Source organism: Sminthopsis crassicaudata, chromosome 2 (assembly GCF_048593235.1).
Source record: "Sminthopsis crassicaudata isolate SCR6 chromosome 2, ASM4859323v1, whole genome shotgun sequence".
In the NCBI taxonomy this organism is placed as follows: Eukaryota; Metazoa; Chordata; class Mammalia; order Dasyuromorphia; family Dasyuridae; genus Sminthopsis; species Sminthopsis crassicaudata.
This window is the reverse complement of record NC_133618.1, coordinates 514,722,780-514,736,119: the sequence shown is the minus strand read 5'-3', so window position 1 is coordinate 514,736,119 and position 13,340 is coordinate 514,722,780. Positions and strand designations below refer to the sequence as shown.

Sequence of the window (13,340 nt, the reverse complement as noted above, 5' to 3'; positions counted from 1 at the left end):
TGAACATATGGTGTTAGTGCTCTCACCAACTGGTCACCCGACAACAGCTCGCGAGATTAAGAATTAGAATGGGCAGATAAATGGGAAGAGCACAGAAAGACCTGAGTTCAAATCCCACCTCCAACACTTTACTTGTTGTATGACCCTGAGCAACTCACTTAATCTCAGTTTCCTAATCTGTAAAATGGGGGTAATTACAGCACCTATCTCCCAAGGCCAAATTTAATAACTGTAAAACGCTGACCACTCAGAATTCCCCATATAAATGTTAGGTTCAACTCCCCCATTTTAATGATAGGGAGCCTGAGGCGGGGGCGGGGAGGGAAGTAGGTCGCCCAACATCTCTGAGTTACCAATGGCTCCAGTACGCTTGGACCTCATGCTCATCAGCAGTCCCCAGGCCGGCGGTTCCAAGGGGGCGGAGGTGGAGACAGGGGAAATTGATCCCACAGGCTGGGAAGTCGTTGGGGGCAGTAAAAAGGGAGGATGGGGGTGGATGGGGCCAAACTGGGGGCCTCGGTGCGAATCCGGCCCCCGATGCCCGCTACAGGCCTTTGGCCATGAGCCTCTCAGAGCGTCGGCAGACACACTACTACTTATAAGCCCTCCCGGGTGAGGGGGGAGCAGAAAATGAGGGTCTCAGGATCCTGCTCCCTAGCCTAGAGGCCAGCCGTCTGGCCCTATCCCTTTAAGAGAGATTCCCACCCGCTGCAAAAGGGAGGGGCGCCGTCCTCCCAGCGGCTCCTCCCCTCCTTGCTGGCGAGCACCGCCCAGGCTCGTTCCGCCGCTGCCGCCCGCCGCCGCCGCCGCCGCCGCCGCCGCCCCCCCCCCCCCCTCGCTGCCGGGCGTTCCCCGCGCCTCCCTCCGGACACCCCACAGGTGGGTAAGTTGGCCTCGCCCATGCACCTGCTTCTGAGGACCCCAGCCTCCCTCCCCTGGGGCTGCTTGTGGCTTCGCCCGGCGGAGCGCGCTAGCTGCTGGGCTAGTCCATGTGACCCAGCCTTGGCGGGGGGGGGGGGGCGGGGATGGGCCGAATTCGAGTGGGAAGCCGGGGCGGCCGCACGATCGCCCTCTTCCCCTCACCCCCCGGCGCTGTGCTGAGGTCTGACCCGGCCAACCCTTTACCTTCGCTCTCAGTCTCGTTCCTGCCTCCAGGCCCGAGCCACTTCCGGGAGGAAGACTGGAGGGGGCGGGGAGGGGGAAACCTCGTCCAGGGGCGTGCTTGGACGATGGGTCTGCACCTCCAGATGGTTGTCTCCTTTTGCACTCAGGTTTTACCTGGTCACTTGACCCTGCGCCCCACCCAGCTCCCCGAGCCTCAGAATCATGGTGAGACTTACCCCTCCCCATTTTCCCCTTCCTTCCCCTCCCTCTCCGATGGACTGCCCCTCCCTGACCTTTACTCTGACCTCTGACCTTTAAACCAACTTTCTTCTCTGACCTCTGACCTAAACCCCTAGGGCTTCTACTGAACGGATGAAGCTCGAAGGAGAAGCCTGAAGTCCCTGGGTCCATCCCGGCCACTTGGCACCATGGATGGCACGGGGGACCCGGGGGGCTTCAACATCAGGGCTGTGCTGTCACCCCCCTTCATTTATTTCCAGCACGGCCGCCTGAAAGTGAAAACTACTGAGGAGCAAGCCGAGGCCAAGCGGGTGGAGCGGGAGCAGAAGCTGAAGCTGTACCGAGAGGCCACCGAGGCCATCTTCCAGAAGGTGGAAGCCCCCGGGGGGGGGGGGGTAGCATGGGGGGGGGAGGCACAGTGACTCGGACGGGACCACTGAACCGCGGGTCCCCTTGGTTGCAGCGGCAGGAGGGCCAGTTGGACGAATCGGTCTTGGAGCTGACCAGCCAAATCCTGGGGGCGAACCCCGACTTTGCCACACTGTGGAATTGCCGACGGGAAGTCCTGATGCAGCTGGAGACCCACAAGTGCGTCCCTTCGTGGGGGGGCATTTAACGGGGGTGTCCCTGCCCGGGGACCCAACCAGCAGGACCGTGGGGGCTGCCCTCCCTAGTGCTGAGGGGCCGGACCTGGGGCTCATGTCCTCGGAAGTGCTGAGGGGCCGGACCTGGGGCTCATGTCCCCGGAAGTGCTGAGGGGCCGGACCTGGGGCTCATGCCCCCGGAAGTGCTGAGGGGCCGGACCTGGGGCTCATGCCCCCGGGGTGCTGGAGGGGCTGGACCTGGGGCTCATGTCCCCGGAAGTGCTGAGGGGCCGGACCTGGGGCTCATGTCCCCGGAAGTGCTGAGGGGCCGGACCTGGGGCTCATGTCCCCGGAAGTGCTGAGGGGCCGGACCTGGGGCTCATGCCCCCGGGGTGCTGGAGGGGCTGGACCTGGGGCTCATGCCCCCGAGGTTCTGGAGGGGCCGGACCTGGGGCTCATGTCCCCGGAAGTGCTGAGGGGCCGGACCTGGGGCTCATGCCCCCGAGGTGCTGGAAGGGCCGGACCTGGGGCTCATGCCCCCGGGGTGCTGGAGGGGCTGGACCTGGGGCTCATGCCTCCGAGGTTCTGGAGGGGCCGGACCTGGGGCTCATGCCCCCCCCCAGGTGCTGGAGGGGCCCGACCTGGGGCTCATGCCCCCAGAAGTGGCCATTCCGGACCAGGCGGCCCAGGGAGGGAGGAGCACAGCAGGTGCGAGATGGGAGGACTGGCTCCACACAGAGAGGGTACCACAGCGAGGCCCTGGAACAGGAAATCTGGGGGAAAACTTGGGGGCACTGATGGATAGCATCTTGGCGTAGGTCACCTGAGGAGTTTGCAGCCCTTGTAGCAGCTGAACTGGGGTTTTTGGAGAGTTGCTTACGGGTGAACCCCAAGTCTTACGGGACCTGGCATCATCGCTGCTGGCTCCTCGGCCGCCTGCCCGAGCCCAACTGGACCCGGGAGCTGGAGCTGTGTGCCAAGTTTCTGGAAGCCGATGAACGGAATTGTACGTCCCCCTCAAATCCTCTTAGGGCCCCCCCCCCATATTCAAACACGGGAGTTGGGTGGGAACTCTTGAGCTGGTGGGAGAAAAGTTCCCACTCCCATCAGAGCGAGGGGCTCTGCAGGTGATGGTTCTGGGAAGGAGGGGGTGTCTGAGCCAGAGCCGGGTCTCACGCTGTTGCCATTCACAGTTCACTGCTGGGACTACAGGCGGTTTGTGGCCCAAAGAGCAGCTGTCCCGCCTGCAGAGGAGCTAGCCTTCACTGACAGCCTCATCACTCGAAATTTCTCCAACTACTCCTCTTGGCACTACCGGTCCTGCCTCCTGCCCAAGCTGCAGCCTCTGCCAGACTCGCAGCCGCCGGGGCGCCTTCCTGAAGATATTCTTCTACGGGGTGAGCAGGGCTCGGGGGGGCTGAGAATGGAAGGAGGAGCAGAGAGGGACAGGCCTACTTCCCGTCCTTCGTTTATGTTTAAGAGAGGTTACAGGGAACAGAAGGAGAGACAGAAACCCGGAGCCTAGTGCTTCAGCAGCTGCAGAATCAGGGCAGGGAAGAATGGAATTCTGAGGCAGGTCAGACAGTCAGTAGTTAGGAAGATACTGTTAGAAGAGTCAGCAGTGGGCTAAGTGTTGGAGGTTGATAATAGGTAGGAAGAGAAAAACTTTTTTAAATAGCTTTTTATTTACAAAATATATTCATGGGTAATTTTTTAACATTGACCCTTGCAAAACCTTCAGAACAGAAAAACTCTTGAGATAATCATTTAACCTGAGAGAAGACCAATGTGAAATAATATTGAATGATCCCAAACAGCATATATCTTAAGTGCTCAATGGTGTGACAACTAATGCTAGTTAAAGGAAGAGGGAGGTCATTACCTCACTTCTCCAAGGCCATCGAGCTTCATGAGGGGAATTGGGGAGAAGGGGCATAGAACTATGAGGTGGATTTAGTGAGGCCCCGGGGTTTTAACTGGAGTTTCCTTTTCTTTTGTCCCCTGGAGAGCTGGAGCTGGTACAGAATGCCTTCTTCACGGATCCCAACGACCAGAGTGCCTGGTTCTATCACAGATGGCTCCTGGGTCGAGGTGAGGGTATGGTGCAGAGAAAGTTAGGAACTATTTGGGCATCAAGGGAAGTGAGTTGGAACTAAGTGCCACTTCTTTGCCCTCCTGCTCTTTTATCCCCTACCCACAGCTGACCCTCAGGACGCCATTCGCTGCCTCCATGTGAGCCGGAACGAGGCTTGTTTGACTGTTTGTTTCTCTCGGCCAATAATTGTGAGTTCTCGGCATATACGTGAGAAGAGAGGGAAGAGAGAAAAGTAAAAAGTGTGTGTGTGTTTGGGGGGAAAGATGGACCTTATATGTTGCCCGTCTTGTGTGTTTTCTCACATAGGTAGGTCCTGGCATAGAGACTGTGATGCTCTTAGTTGATGAATCTCCTCTACCTGTGGAGTGGAGGACACCTGATGGCAAAAAGCAGCCCAACCATGTCTGGGTATCCCCTTTCTCCCCCTCCCCCCCAGCTGCAACAAACACACAAGCACATGCGTGAGGGTCTGGAATTGGGTTGGGGGCTGAAAAATTGTTGAATTGTAAAGCATTTCCTTGACCTAGCGTATTCTAGCTGTGTGACCTGCCAGCTGACTCCCTTAATGACCAGTCCTCTCAACATTCATTTTTCCTGATGTGGGGTGATGTCCAGAAGGAATGTGTGCTTTACAAAGGTGATGTAGATCTTCTTAGTCCCACTCCTCTTCTCTTCCACCATCATTTCTCAAAACTTTTAGGAATATCTGAAAATAATCTTTCCCTCTATAGACTTTCCTAGAGCATTTTATTTGACTCTCATTTGCCCATATTATATTCTCCCTCCTTTGTCTACGTCTTAATTCTTTACTCTCTTCCTGTTATATTGTAAATTCCTTGAGACTGTGCTCTTTTTCATTTCATTTCCATATTTCTAGCTTCTAGGAAAATGCCTTGCATATGGTGGATTTTTAATAAATGTGTAGCCCCATGTACCGTACCCCTACCAAATTCTTTCATGCTTTCAACCTCTTCCTCACAGATTCCCTTCTCTTGTCCCAATCTATACCCCAGGTCGAAAAGAAAGTTGGTGTCGAGACTCTGCCACAGAAGAGCAACTGTTCAGGTGATGGGAGAGATTAAAAAGGGTCATATCTGGGGGAGTGTGTGTTCTGGGAGATAAAGCTAGAATAAAGGCCTAAAAACTTTGGGGCTGACCTTCTCTAGGATATTTGAGGCTCTAGGGTACAAGAGGGTGAGAAAAAGCAGGTTTATGATCCTCATCCCTCACTACTCTGCCTGCCTATCAGAACGGAGCTATCAGTGGAAAAGTCAACTGTGTTACAGTCGGAGCTGGAGTCCTGTAAGGAGCTGCAGGACCTGGAACCAGACAACAAATGTGAGGTCCCTTTCTACCCCCAAGAGCCTGTCCCTTCAGGGAGCACCCTGTCCTGGAGACCTTGCCTCTCCTGATCGATGGATCTTGGGCAGTGGGAAGAGTTAGACCGGAGGAGGAACTAGGGATAGACTATCTGCCCTGTTCCCTCCCCCACCACCACCATCCTCACTCTCAGGGTGTCTGTTGACTATCATCCTGCTGATGCGGGCACTGGATCCACTGGTTTATGAAAAGGATACTCTGAAGTATTTTCAGACCCTCAAGGTAAGTGGAATAATACAAGAAAAGAAAGTCTGGGATTTAAGGGTTAGGGCTCATTTAGCTCCCTAAGACAGGGCATGGAAGAGTGAGGAATAAGGGTAATCAGTTGATCCCCATCCCTCCACCTCTCTGGCAAGGTAGCGGACCCAATGCGAGCTTCATATTTGGATGATCTTCGAAGCAAGTTCTTGATGGAGAACCACATCCTCAAAATGGAATATGCTGAAGTGCGAGTGCTGGACCTATCTTACAAGGTACAACTGTCCCATCCCCAACAGTTTTACTCCTCCCTATTGCTCATGAATCTTCTTTGGCCTAGCCCCTGCTCTTGCTCTTACTGATTTAGTCCTCAATGACATACAGAAAACTCATGTATACTTTCATATTTTCTTTTTTTATTACAAATGAATTTAGCAGTCACTAACAAACAAATATGTCCATATACAAAGAATATAATGTAAAGTTATCAAATCGTTCTTAAGCACCTAAGACCCTGAGGATTGCCTATGAAGCCATGAATCTGTTATTTTACTTTTTAAAAATATATATTAACAAGGGAGTAACAAAATGATTCTATTCAAGTTCTCTTTTGAACTTTTTTCCTGTGTGTATTATTTCTTTTTCTTTTTTGTATTTCTATCATTATCCACTAAATCACTCTTTCTTGTAAGTACATTAGTGTAGTTAAATCAATATATTGATCATATCTGAAAATTTATGTCTCAGTTGGGGTCTCTAATCCAGCACTTCTTTGCCCAAAAAGGCATCTGAAGTCATGATTACTTTTACTGGATCTTCAAAATTGTGAAGTATTTCAGAGTTGTTTTCCCTTAAGTTAATGTGGTTGTTGTGGAAATTGTTTTCTTGGTTCTTCACATTTCACTCTTCATAAGTTCATATAAGTTTTCCTCAAGATTCCCTGAATTCTTCATTTTGTTCATTCTTATGATGTAATAATATTCCATTTTTGCATAATACAGTTGATGGGCACCTACTTTGTTTCTTGTTCTTTGCTACAACAAAAAGTATTGCTTTAAATATTTTTGTACAAAGCTCTTTGCTTTTCTTCTAATCTCAATTGACTCCCTGGAATCAGAAAAACCTGAGTTCAAATATGATCTCAAACACTTGACACTTACTAACTTGGCCCTAGGCAAGTCACTTAACTTGATTGCCTCCCTTCCCCCCCCCAAAAAAAAATGGGGAAGGGACAGATGTAAGATAATTGAGAGTAAGATCTGACACAATCATTGGATGACTTAGAGGACTTTGTGAAGTCCTCTCTCTATATATATATATAGAGAGAGAGAGTGAAGTCCTCTATATAAGAGAGAGAGGAGTTAAAATCTTAAAACTGGGCAAAAGAATGACCATTGACAGAAACAGGAAGTTTGGAGGGGAAATGACTTGAATAGAAAGATGATAAATTCACTCTTAGACAAATGAAAATGTCTAATCAGTAGTTACAGATTCACAATTAGAGCTTAGTCACCATCACAGAAGCATTAAGTACTTACTGTATGCTAGGAAAAATGCTGTTCTTTGAGGATACAAAGAAAAAGTAGAAATAGGCCCTTGTCCTCAGGGAGCTTAAATACTAATCAGATGCTATTTTGTATATAAGAGAATTCAGAGATAAAAAAGTACTCTAATTATTGAGCTATTTAATTGCCCCCTTCCCCTCTATTTGTACCAATAAAACCCTCATTCAGACCCTTTTTGCCTGGACTATGGTAATAACCTCTTAGGGTCCTCCCCATCTTAAATGTCACATTCATAGCGAAAAGGCAGCAAAACTGCTGTGTATGCTTAAATCAGATTAAAATGTAATGTATATAATAAAATGTATACAAATTCAGTATAGTATAGATAATGTTAATTTGTCATTATCATAGGCCTAGCAGAATCTGTCTGAGTTTTATTCCACTGCTTCACATTACTGCTGGATTAACCTGCTGAAAATGCTGTTTTAATCATGTCACTTTGTGGTTATTCAAACCTGTTATTTCATAAGTGTTATTTAGCAAGTTATTAATTAAATGTGGGATGCTAGAGATAAAAGTACAATGAATGAAACAATCTCTGTTTTAAGGAGCTTCTATTTTAGTGAGGAGATTACAGGAATGAACATATAGATATATATAGAATCAATATAAAAAGAATAAATGCAAAGTAGTTCCATTGAAGGTTGTTTGAGAGGAGAGAGGGCCCCAGGAAAGGCTTCAGGGGATTGCAGTGCCTGAGCTGTGTCTTGAGGGAAGAGGAGGAGGGAGCACATTCCAGGTATGAGGAACATACAAAGGCACAGAGACAGTGGTGAGACAGGAAGAGACAAGGCCAGCTTGACTGATTATAGAGTGTAGAAGCTTGGAAAGAGGCATTTCATGTTTGTGTAAGACTTGCATGCTAAAGAGAGGAGGAAGTGTTTTATTGCAGAGGCAGTAAGAGCCACTGGAGTTAGAAAGTGTTGTGGTCAGATTTGTACTTCAGGAAAATCTCTTGGGCATCACTGTGGAGGATGGACTAGCGGTTGGGGAGCCTTGAGGCAGGGAGGCCTGGAGCAAGCCATTCCTGAAAGCTTAAATGGAGGGGGATGAAGGTCTGAAGATCTGAACTAGTGTGGGAGGATGTGTGGGTAGAGAAAAGGGAGGAGATTCAAGAAATGTGGAGGAAGAAGTGGCACCCTTTGCAGCTGTTTGGATTGATTTGGGGGGAGAGGAGGAAGAACATAGCTGAGAATAACACCAAAGTTATGAAACTGAGAGACAGGGAAGAGTGTTAGTGCTTTTGACAAGAAATGGACAAATATCAGAGTGGAGTGGCGATTTTTTTGGATGGAGGGAAGATGACGATTTCTTTTTGAATGTCATGAGTTTGAGATATTGCTGGGACATCCAATTTGAAATGTCCGGTTAGTGAAATCTACATGCCATATGTAATTTCAAAGTTTCTCCATTACTAATAAGATGAAGTTTGTGCTGCTTTTCTTGGCATTCAAGATTTGCTCAGCCTACATTTCTAACTTTTATCTGCAGCTGCTTCCCAATATGAACCTTTTGCTCCAACCAAACCAGTTTTCTTACCATTCTTCAAACCCCTACTGGGCCTGTTACAGCTACTGTACAATTTTGTTTTTGATGTTTCCCCTGCTTACAATTCCTTCCTCATCTCTTCTCCACCTGTCTAAATCCCACCACCTCCAACTATTCCAACCTTCCTACTCCTGAATTTCTTGTGTCACGTGAATTGACTTGTATGCCTGAACATGCACTGTCTTGTATTGTTTAAATGAGTGTGCATGTGGCCTTCTGATAGACTCCCTATACTTGGCTTCATCTCACCTTCAATCTTTGGTATAATTCTGTATATCTAGTAGATTGATAAAATTCTGAAAGAATGACCCAGAAATCAGGGCTTCCCGTCTTAGAATACTCTCCACTAAGGTCTTCCTGGATGATACTTCCTATCTGTCCTCTAGCTTCACTTCTCTCCTTAGGATTTGACTGTGCTGTGCCACCTGGACCAGCTGCTGTTGGTCACTCATCTTAACCTCTCTCACAATCTGCTCAGAAGTTTGCCCCCTGCCTTGGCTATGCTGCGCTGCCTTGAGGTAAGAGATTTTCTGCTCACTCCTTTGCCTTTTTCTCCTTTGCTTTTTCTTTTTTTTTTTTTTTTTTTTTTTTTGCAGTTTTTCTGTATATTTTTATTTCTTTTCTTTTTTAAAATTTTTATTCATTTTGAACTTAAATACGAAAAAGGCAAAAAATTTTCTCATGTACACAGAACAACATAAAAGAGAGGATTCAAATATAACCATGAATTTTTATTTCAGATTATTCACTTAAAAAAAATACTACACTTTGTTTTCAAAGCTACTCTGCTTTTCTGTTTCTTATAGGTTTTCTTTTACTCCCTACTGTGTACTTTTTTTATTCCTTTCTTTCCCATCCTACCTTAGAAAAGGCTATAATTAAACATAAATCTATCTATCATATTATAATACTACATTATACTAACTATCATATTATACATCTACCATATTATGCATACTTCTACTTATCAGTTCTTCCTCTGAAGGTGAATACTATCTTCCTCCATAGTTCCTTTATAGTTGGTTTGAGTATTTATAATGCTAAAGATGAATCAGTCATTCAAACATTAACATTTTTGTTATATAGTATTTCTATATAGCTATATATTTTATATTATTTTTCTTGACACATAATGGCAAGAGCAAGATTGCTGTCTGAGAGGCCTTGTAGTCCAGTGGATATGTTAGATTTTGAAGTCAGAGTATCTCTTATGAATTATAATTGTGACTTACTGCTATTAATCATTTATGATCTCTGCACCTTAGTTTCCCTATTTGTAAAGTGAAGGGGTTGGACAAAGTGACTTCAAAGATAAGGTAGTTAGGTAACACAGTGGGTAGAATACCAAAATACTAAAATACCAACCCTGGAGTCAGGAGGACCTGAGTTCAAATGTGGCCTCACACACATAAGGTATTACTAGCTGTGTGATCCAGATAGCCAAAACAACAACAAACAGATGATCTCTAAGGTCCCTTCTAGCCAGGGATATTCTTAAACATGTTAAATGACTAGCTTCTCAGGAAAGGGGAAAAAAAAGTATAGATAACACATTTAAAAGTTTAACCTACAGCACCTACTGTTACTTTCTTTTTTTTTTTTTTTTTTTATTATATATATATATATATATATATTTTATAATATTATCCCTTGTATTCATTTTTCCAAATTACCCCCCCTCTCTTATTCCCTCCCCCCGACGACAGGCAATACCATACATTTTACATGTGTTACAATATAGTCTAAGTACAATACATGTGTGTGAATATCATTTTCTTGTTGCACAATAAACATTAGAATCCGAAGGTACATGCAACCTTCTCCTTTGCTTTTTCTGAGGAATCTCCTCTAACTCTTTGGCCTCCCCTGCTGACCCCACTGGCCCCCCATCTCTAATGCCCCAACTAAAACTTGCTTTCTGGTCAACAGGAACTCCTTCACTATGCTCTCACAAATGCCACAATAAAGCTGTTTGCTTATATCCACTTCCTCTCTTTCTAGGTCTTGCAGGCAGATGGAAATGCCATAGAGTCTGTGGAGGGTGTTGTGAACTTGCCCAGACTACGGGAGCTTTCCCTGTGTGATAATTGTATCCTAATTCTGTGGTACTAAAGTCAGAAAGTGGAGGAGGGTTGGCACAGAGAAGGGATCCACAAAGGATAAAATAGATTATGTTGTGACTTTCTAGGAGTATTCTTCCTGAAGAACAAAGCAGGAGTTAAATGGGTGGCCTGGAGAATTAATTATACAGATGTTAGAAATGGTTCTACTTTATATGTACATCATTTTCATTGATTTGGTCAGGTCATATCTTCATGTGAAAGTAGTTATGTTAAGCCCAGTTCCCCCACCGGAGACAAGAGACAAAGGGAAGGGTGTGAAAGAGGACACTGGAGTAACCTCTGTGACATCTCTCCCTTTGTCTCTGAAATCTGTGTCACACAATTGATTCTGATCACATGCAAGTATCCAGCCATCTCCGTTTTCCTTGACTTTCCCACTTTAGGTCTTCAGCATCCTTCAGTCCTTCAGACTCTGGCCTCTTGTCCCAAGCTGTCCCTCCTCAGCCTGGAGCGCAATCCCCTCTGCCAGCTAGAGGCAGCTCCAGAAGAGCTGAGGGCCCTGCTGCCTGATGTGGACAGAATCCTGACTTAGGGGACTCTACTGGTACATACTCTGTGTACCCTTTCCACCTTTGACCTTTAATTTATTTGAACTGAATAAAGAACAGAAAAGCCTCCATTTGGGCTGATGAGATGTGTTTGCCACCATTGCCGCCATCCTTCAGGTTCTGGAGGAATGCAAAAAAGAGGGAGGATTGGCCTAGAATGTTAACTGGGCTAAAGAAGAACTGAAAATGGGGGGAAAAGGTGATGACACATGTCTGTCTCTGTCCCTTGAAACCAGCCTCCCTCTATTTGTGTTAGTGCCCCTACCTCACCCACCTCCATTTCTCATTTGGCTTTTCTTTGTGAGTTTCCTCATCTGTAAAGTGTTGATAATACTTCCATCCATCCTCCCATTTGTTGTAAGGATGAAATAAGTAACTGTATTTGAAAACTTAGAAAACTTTTAAAGTGCTACATAATGTCCCTAATTGTTGGTGGAAGTGAACCCCAGTCACAGGAACTACATTTGAAGATAGCTCATCTCTACCCCAGCTTCCCTGTGGTGCAGAAATCCCAAGTGTGGCTGGTATTTCTTTCTCTGTTTCTGTTCCTCTCCACACATACCCTTCTTTTCTCTTTATTTTCTCTTTGGACATACTTTTTTTTTTCCCTTAATAGTATTTTATTTCTTCAATTTCATGTAGATAGTTTTCAACATTCATACTTGTAAGATTTTGAGTTCCAAATTTTTTTCTTTCTCTCCTCTCTCTTCACTTTCCTCAAGACAGCAAGCAATGTACCTACTTTGTATTTGTGACTGTCATGTCCCCTTATCCACAGCCTCTTCAGGGTGGAATGACATAATCTCTAATATCTGGTCCACTTCCAAAATTTTATGATTTAATCCAGAATGATTTCGGAAGGAAAGAGTGGAGGAACTTGGGCCAGAGTCCTAAGTCCAAACTTGTCATAGAATGACAAAAAAAAAAAAAAAAAAGATTCATTGAAATGGGTGGGAAAGCTGAAAAACTAATAAAGCCTGCTAACCTGCGAAATGTCCCTGAGCTCACCTGCATACACACCCTGATGCTAACTGACACTGCCCAGCCTCTTCCTGTCTCCATGGCATTGTACAAACACCCACCCTTGCCATGCCCGATGCAGGTAGAGTGCTTCTGACTCTTGCTTATCTTTCCAGTACCATGTCTTCTCCAGCCCCAGTCTGTGCCCAATTCAGAGTATAGGGACCAGCAATTATCTGTGGTCTGAGCTGTTTCACCTCTTAGAGTCCCAGCATAAAACTCAACAGAAAGGGGAATACTTGGGGACTGGTTGGACAGATAATCTCTGGCTGGTGCACAAAAACACGACACTTATCCCCATTCTTTTTGGGTTTTTTCTGCTTGTTGCCAGGATCCATTGCCCCCTGCCTTTCTGGGTTCTTAGTCATTGACCTCAGGGCTTCATCCCACATGACTTGGAGGAGTAAGGCAATTAGCCAAGAAAATGAGGAACTTTCACCAAAAGTATCTACATAATTATGTAGAGCATCTCTTGAGTCTCACAGGAAATATCTAGCCTTACCTTCTGTCTCTTGCTTCCTTTGCCTCCAGATCTTGGGGAAGGAGAATTGGGTGCATATATAGGTGGGTGTCTGGAGCTGGTTGGTCAGCATTCCCTGGAAGAATTCCAAAGTCTAGGAAAGGAACAGCCCTCATAACCAATCTTTCAAATCTTATCTTTAAAAAAAGAAAACCAAATAACTTTTTGTTTAACTTTGGAGTAAAAGCTAAAAGGAATCAACATCAATAATCCTGTAATCTCAAGTTTTAACAATTGTGGGTATCTGCGCATAGATAACTGTCCCTATTAATACATTTTACCGAAATTGAATGCTGTGTTAAACCACTTTTGCCATGGGGGAAGAGCAGGGTGTATAATGTATCTTGTTGAGGAAGAACTAGCTGTTACTCAAGACAGTCGCTCAGGAAAAAACCCACACACCCATTCTTGGGCT

The 13,340-nt window shown here is 46.1% G+C and overlaps 1 protein-coding gene across 4 annotated transcripts; it reads left to right on the top strand.

Moving 5' to 3' along the window:
- Nucleotides 1-712: 712 nt before the first annotated feature.
- RABGGTA (Rab geranylgeranyltransferase subunit alpha) lies at nt 713-11,454 on the top strand. 4 transcript variants are annotated; one of them, XM_074294364.1, is made up of 17 exons: nt 713-883; nt 1,272-1,329; nt 1,605-1,715; nt 1,808-1,932; nt 2,747-2,934; nt 3,122-3,325; nt 3,936-4,019; nt 4,129-4,211; nt 4,330-4,431; nt 4,561-4,660; nt 5,037-5,088; nt 5,273-5,361; nt 5,537-5,629; nt 5,764-5,876; nt 9,119-9,232; nt 10,716-10,803; nt 11,221-11,454. In XM_074294364.1, the coding sequence occupies exons 2-17, from the start codon at nt 1,327-1,329 to the stop codon at nt 11,367-11,369; spliced, it is 1,698 nt and encodes a 565-aa protein (XP_074150465.1). In that variant the 5' UTR covers nt 713-883; nt 1,272-1,326; the 3' UTR covers nt 11,370-11,454. The 4 variants fall into 4 exon arrangements, with proteins under 4 accessions (XP_074150465.1, XP_074150466.1, XP_074150463.1 ...); XM_074294365.1 differs by having other exon boundaries at nt 759-879; XM_074294362.1 differs by lacking the exons at nt 713-883; nt 1,272-1,329 and having other exon boundaries at nt 1,404-1,715.
- The last annotated feature ends 1,886 nt before the right edge of the window (nt 11,455-13,340 follow it).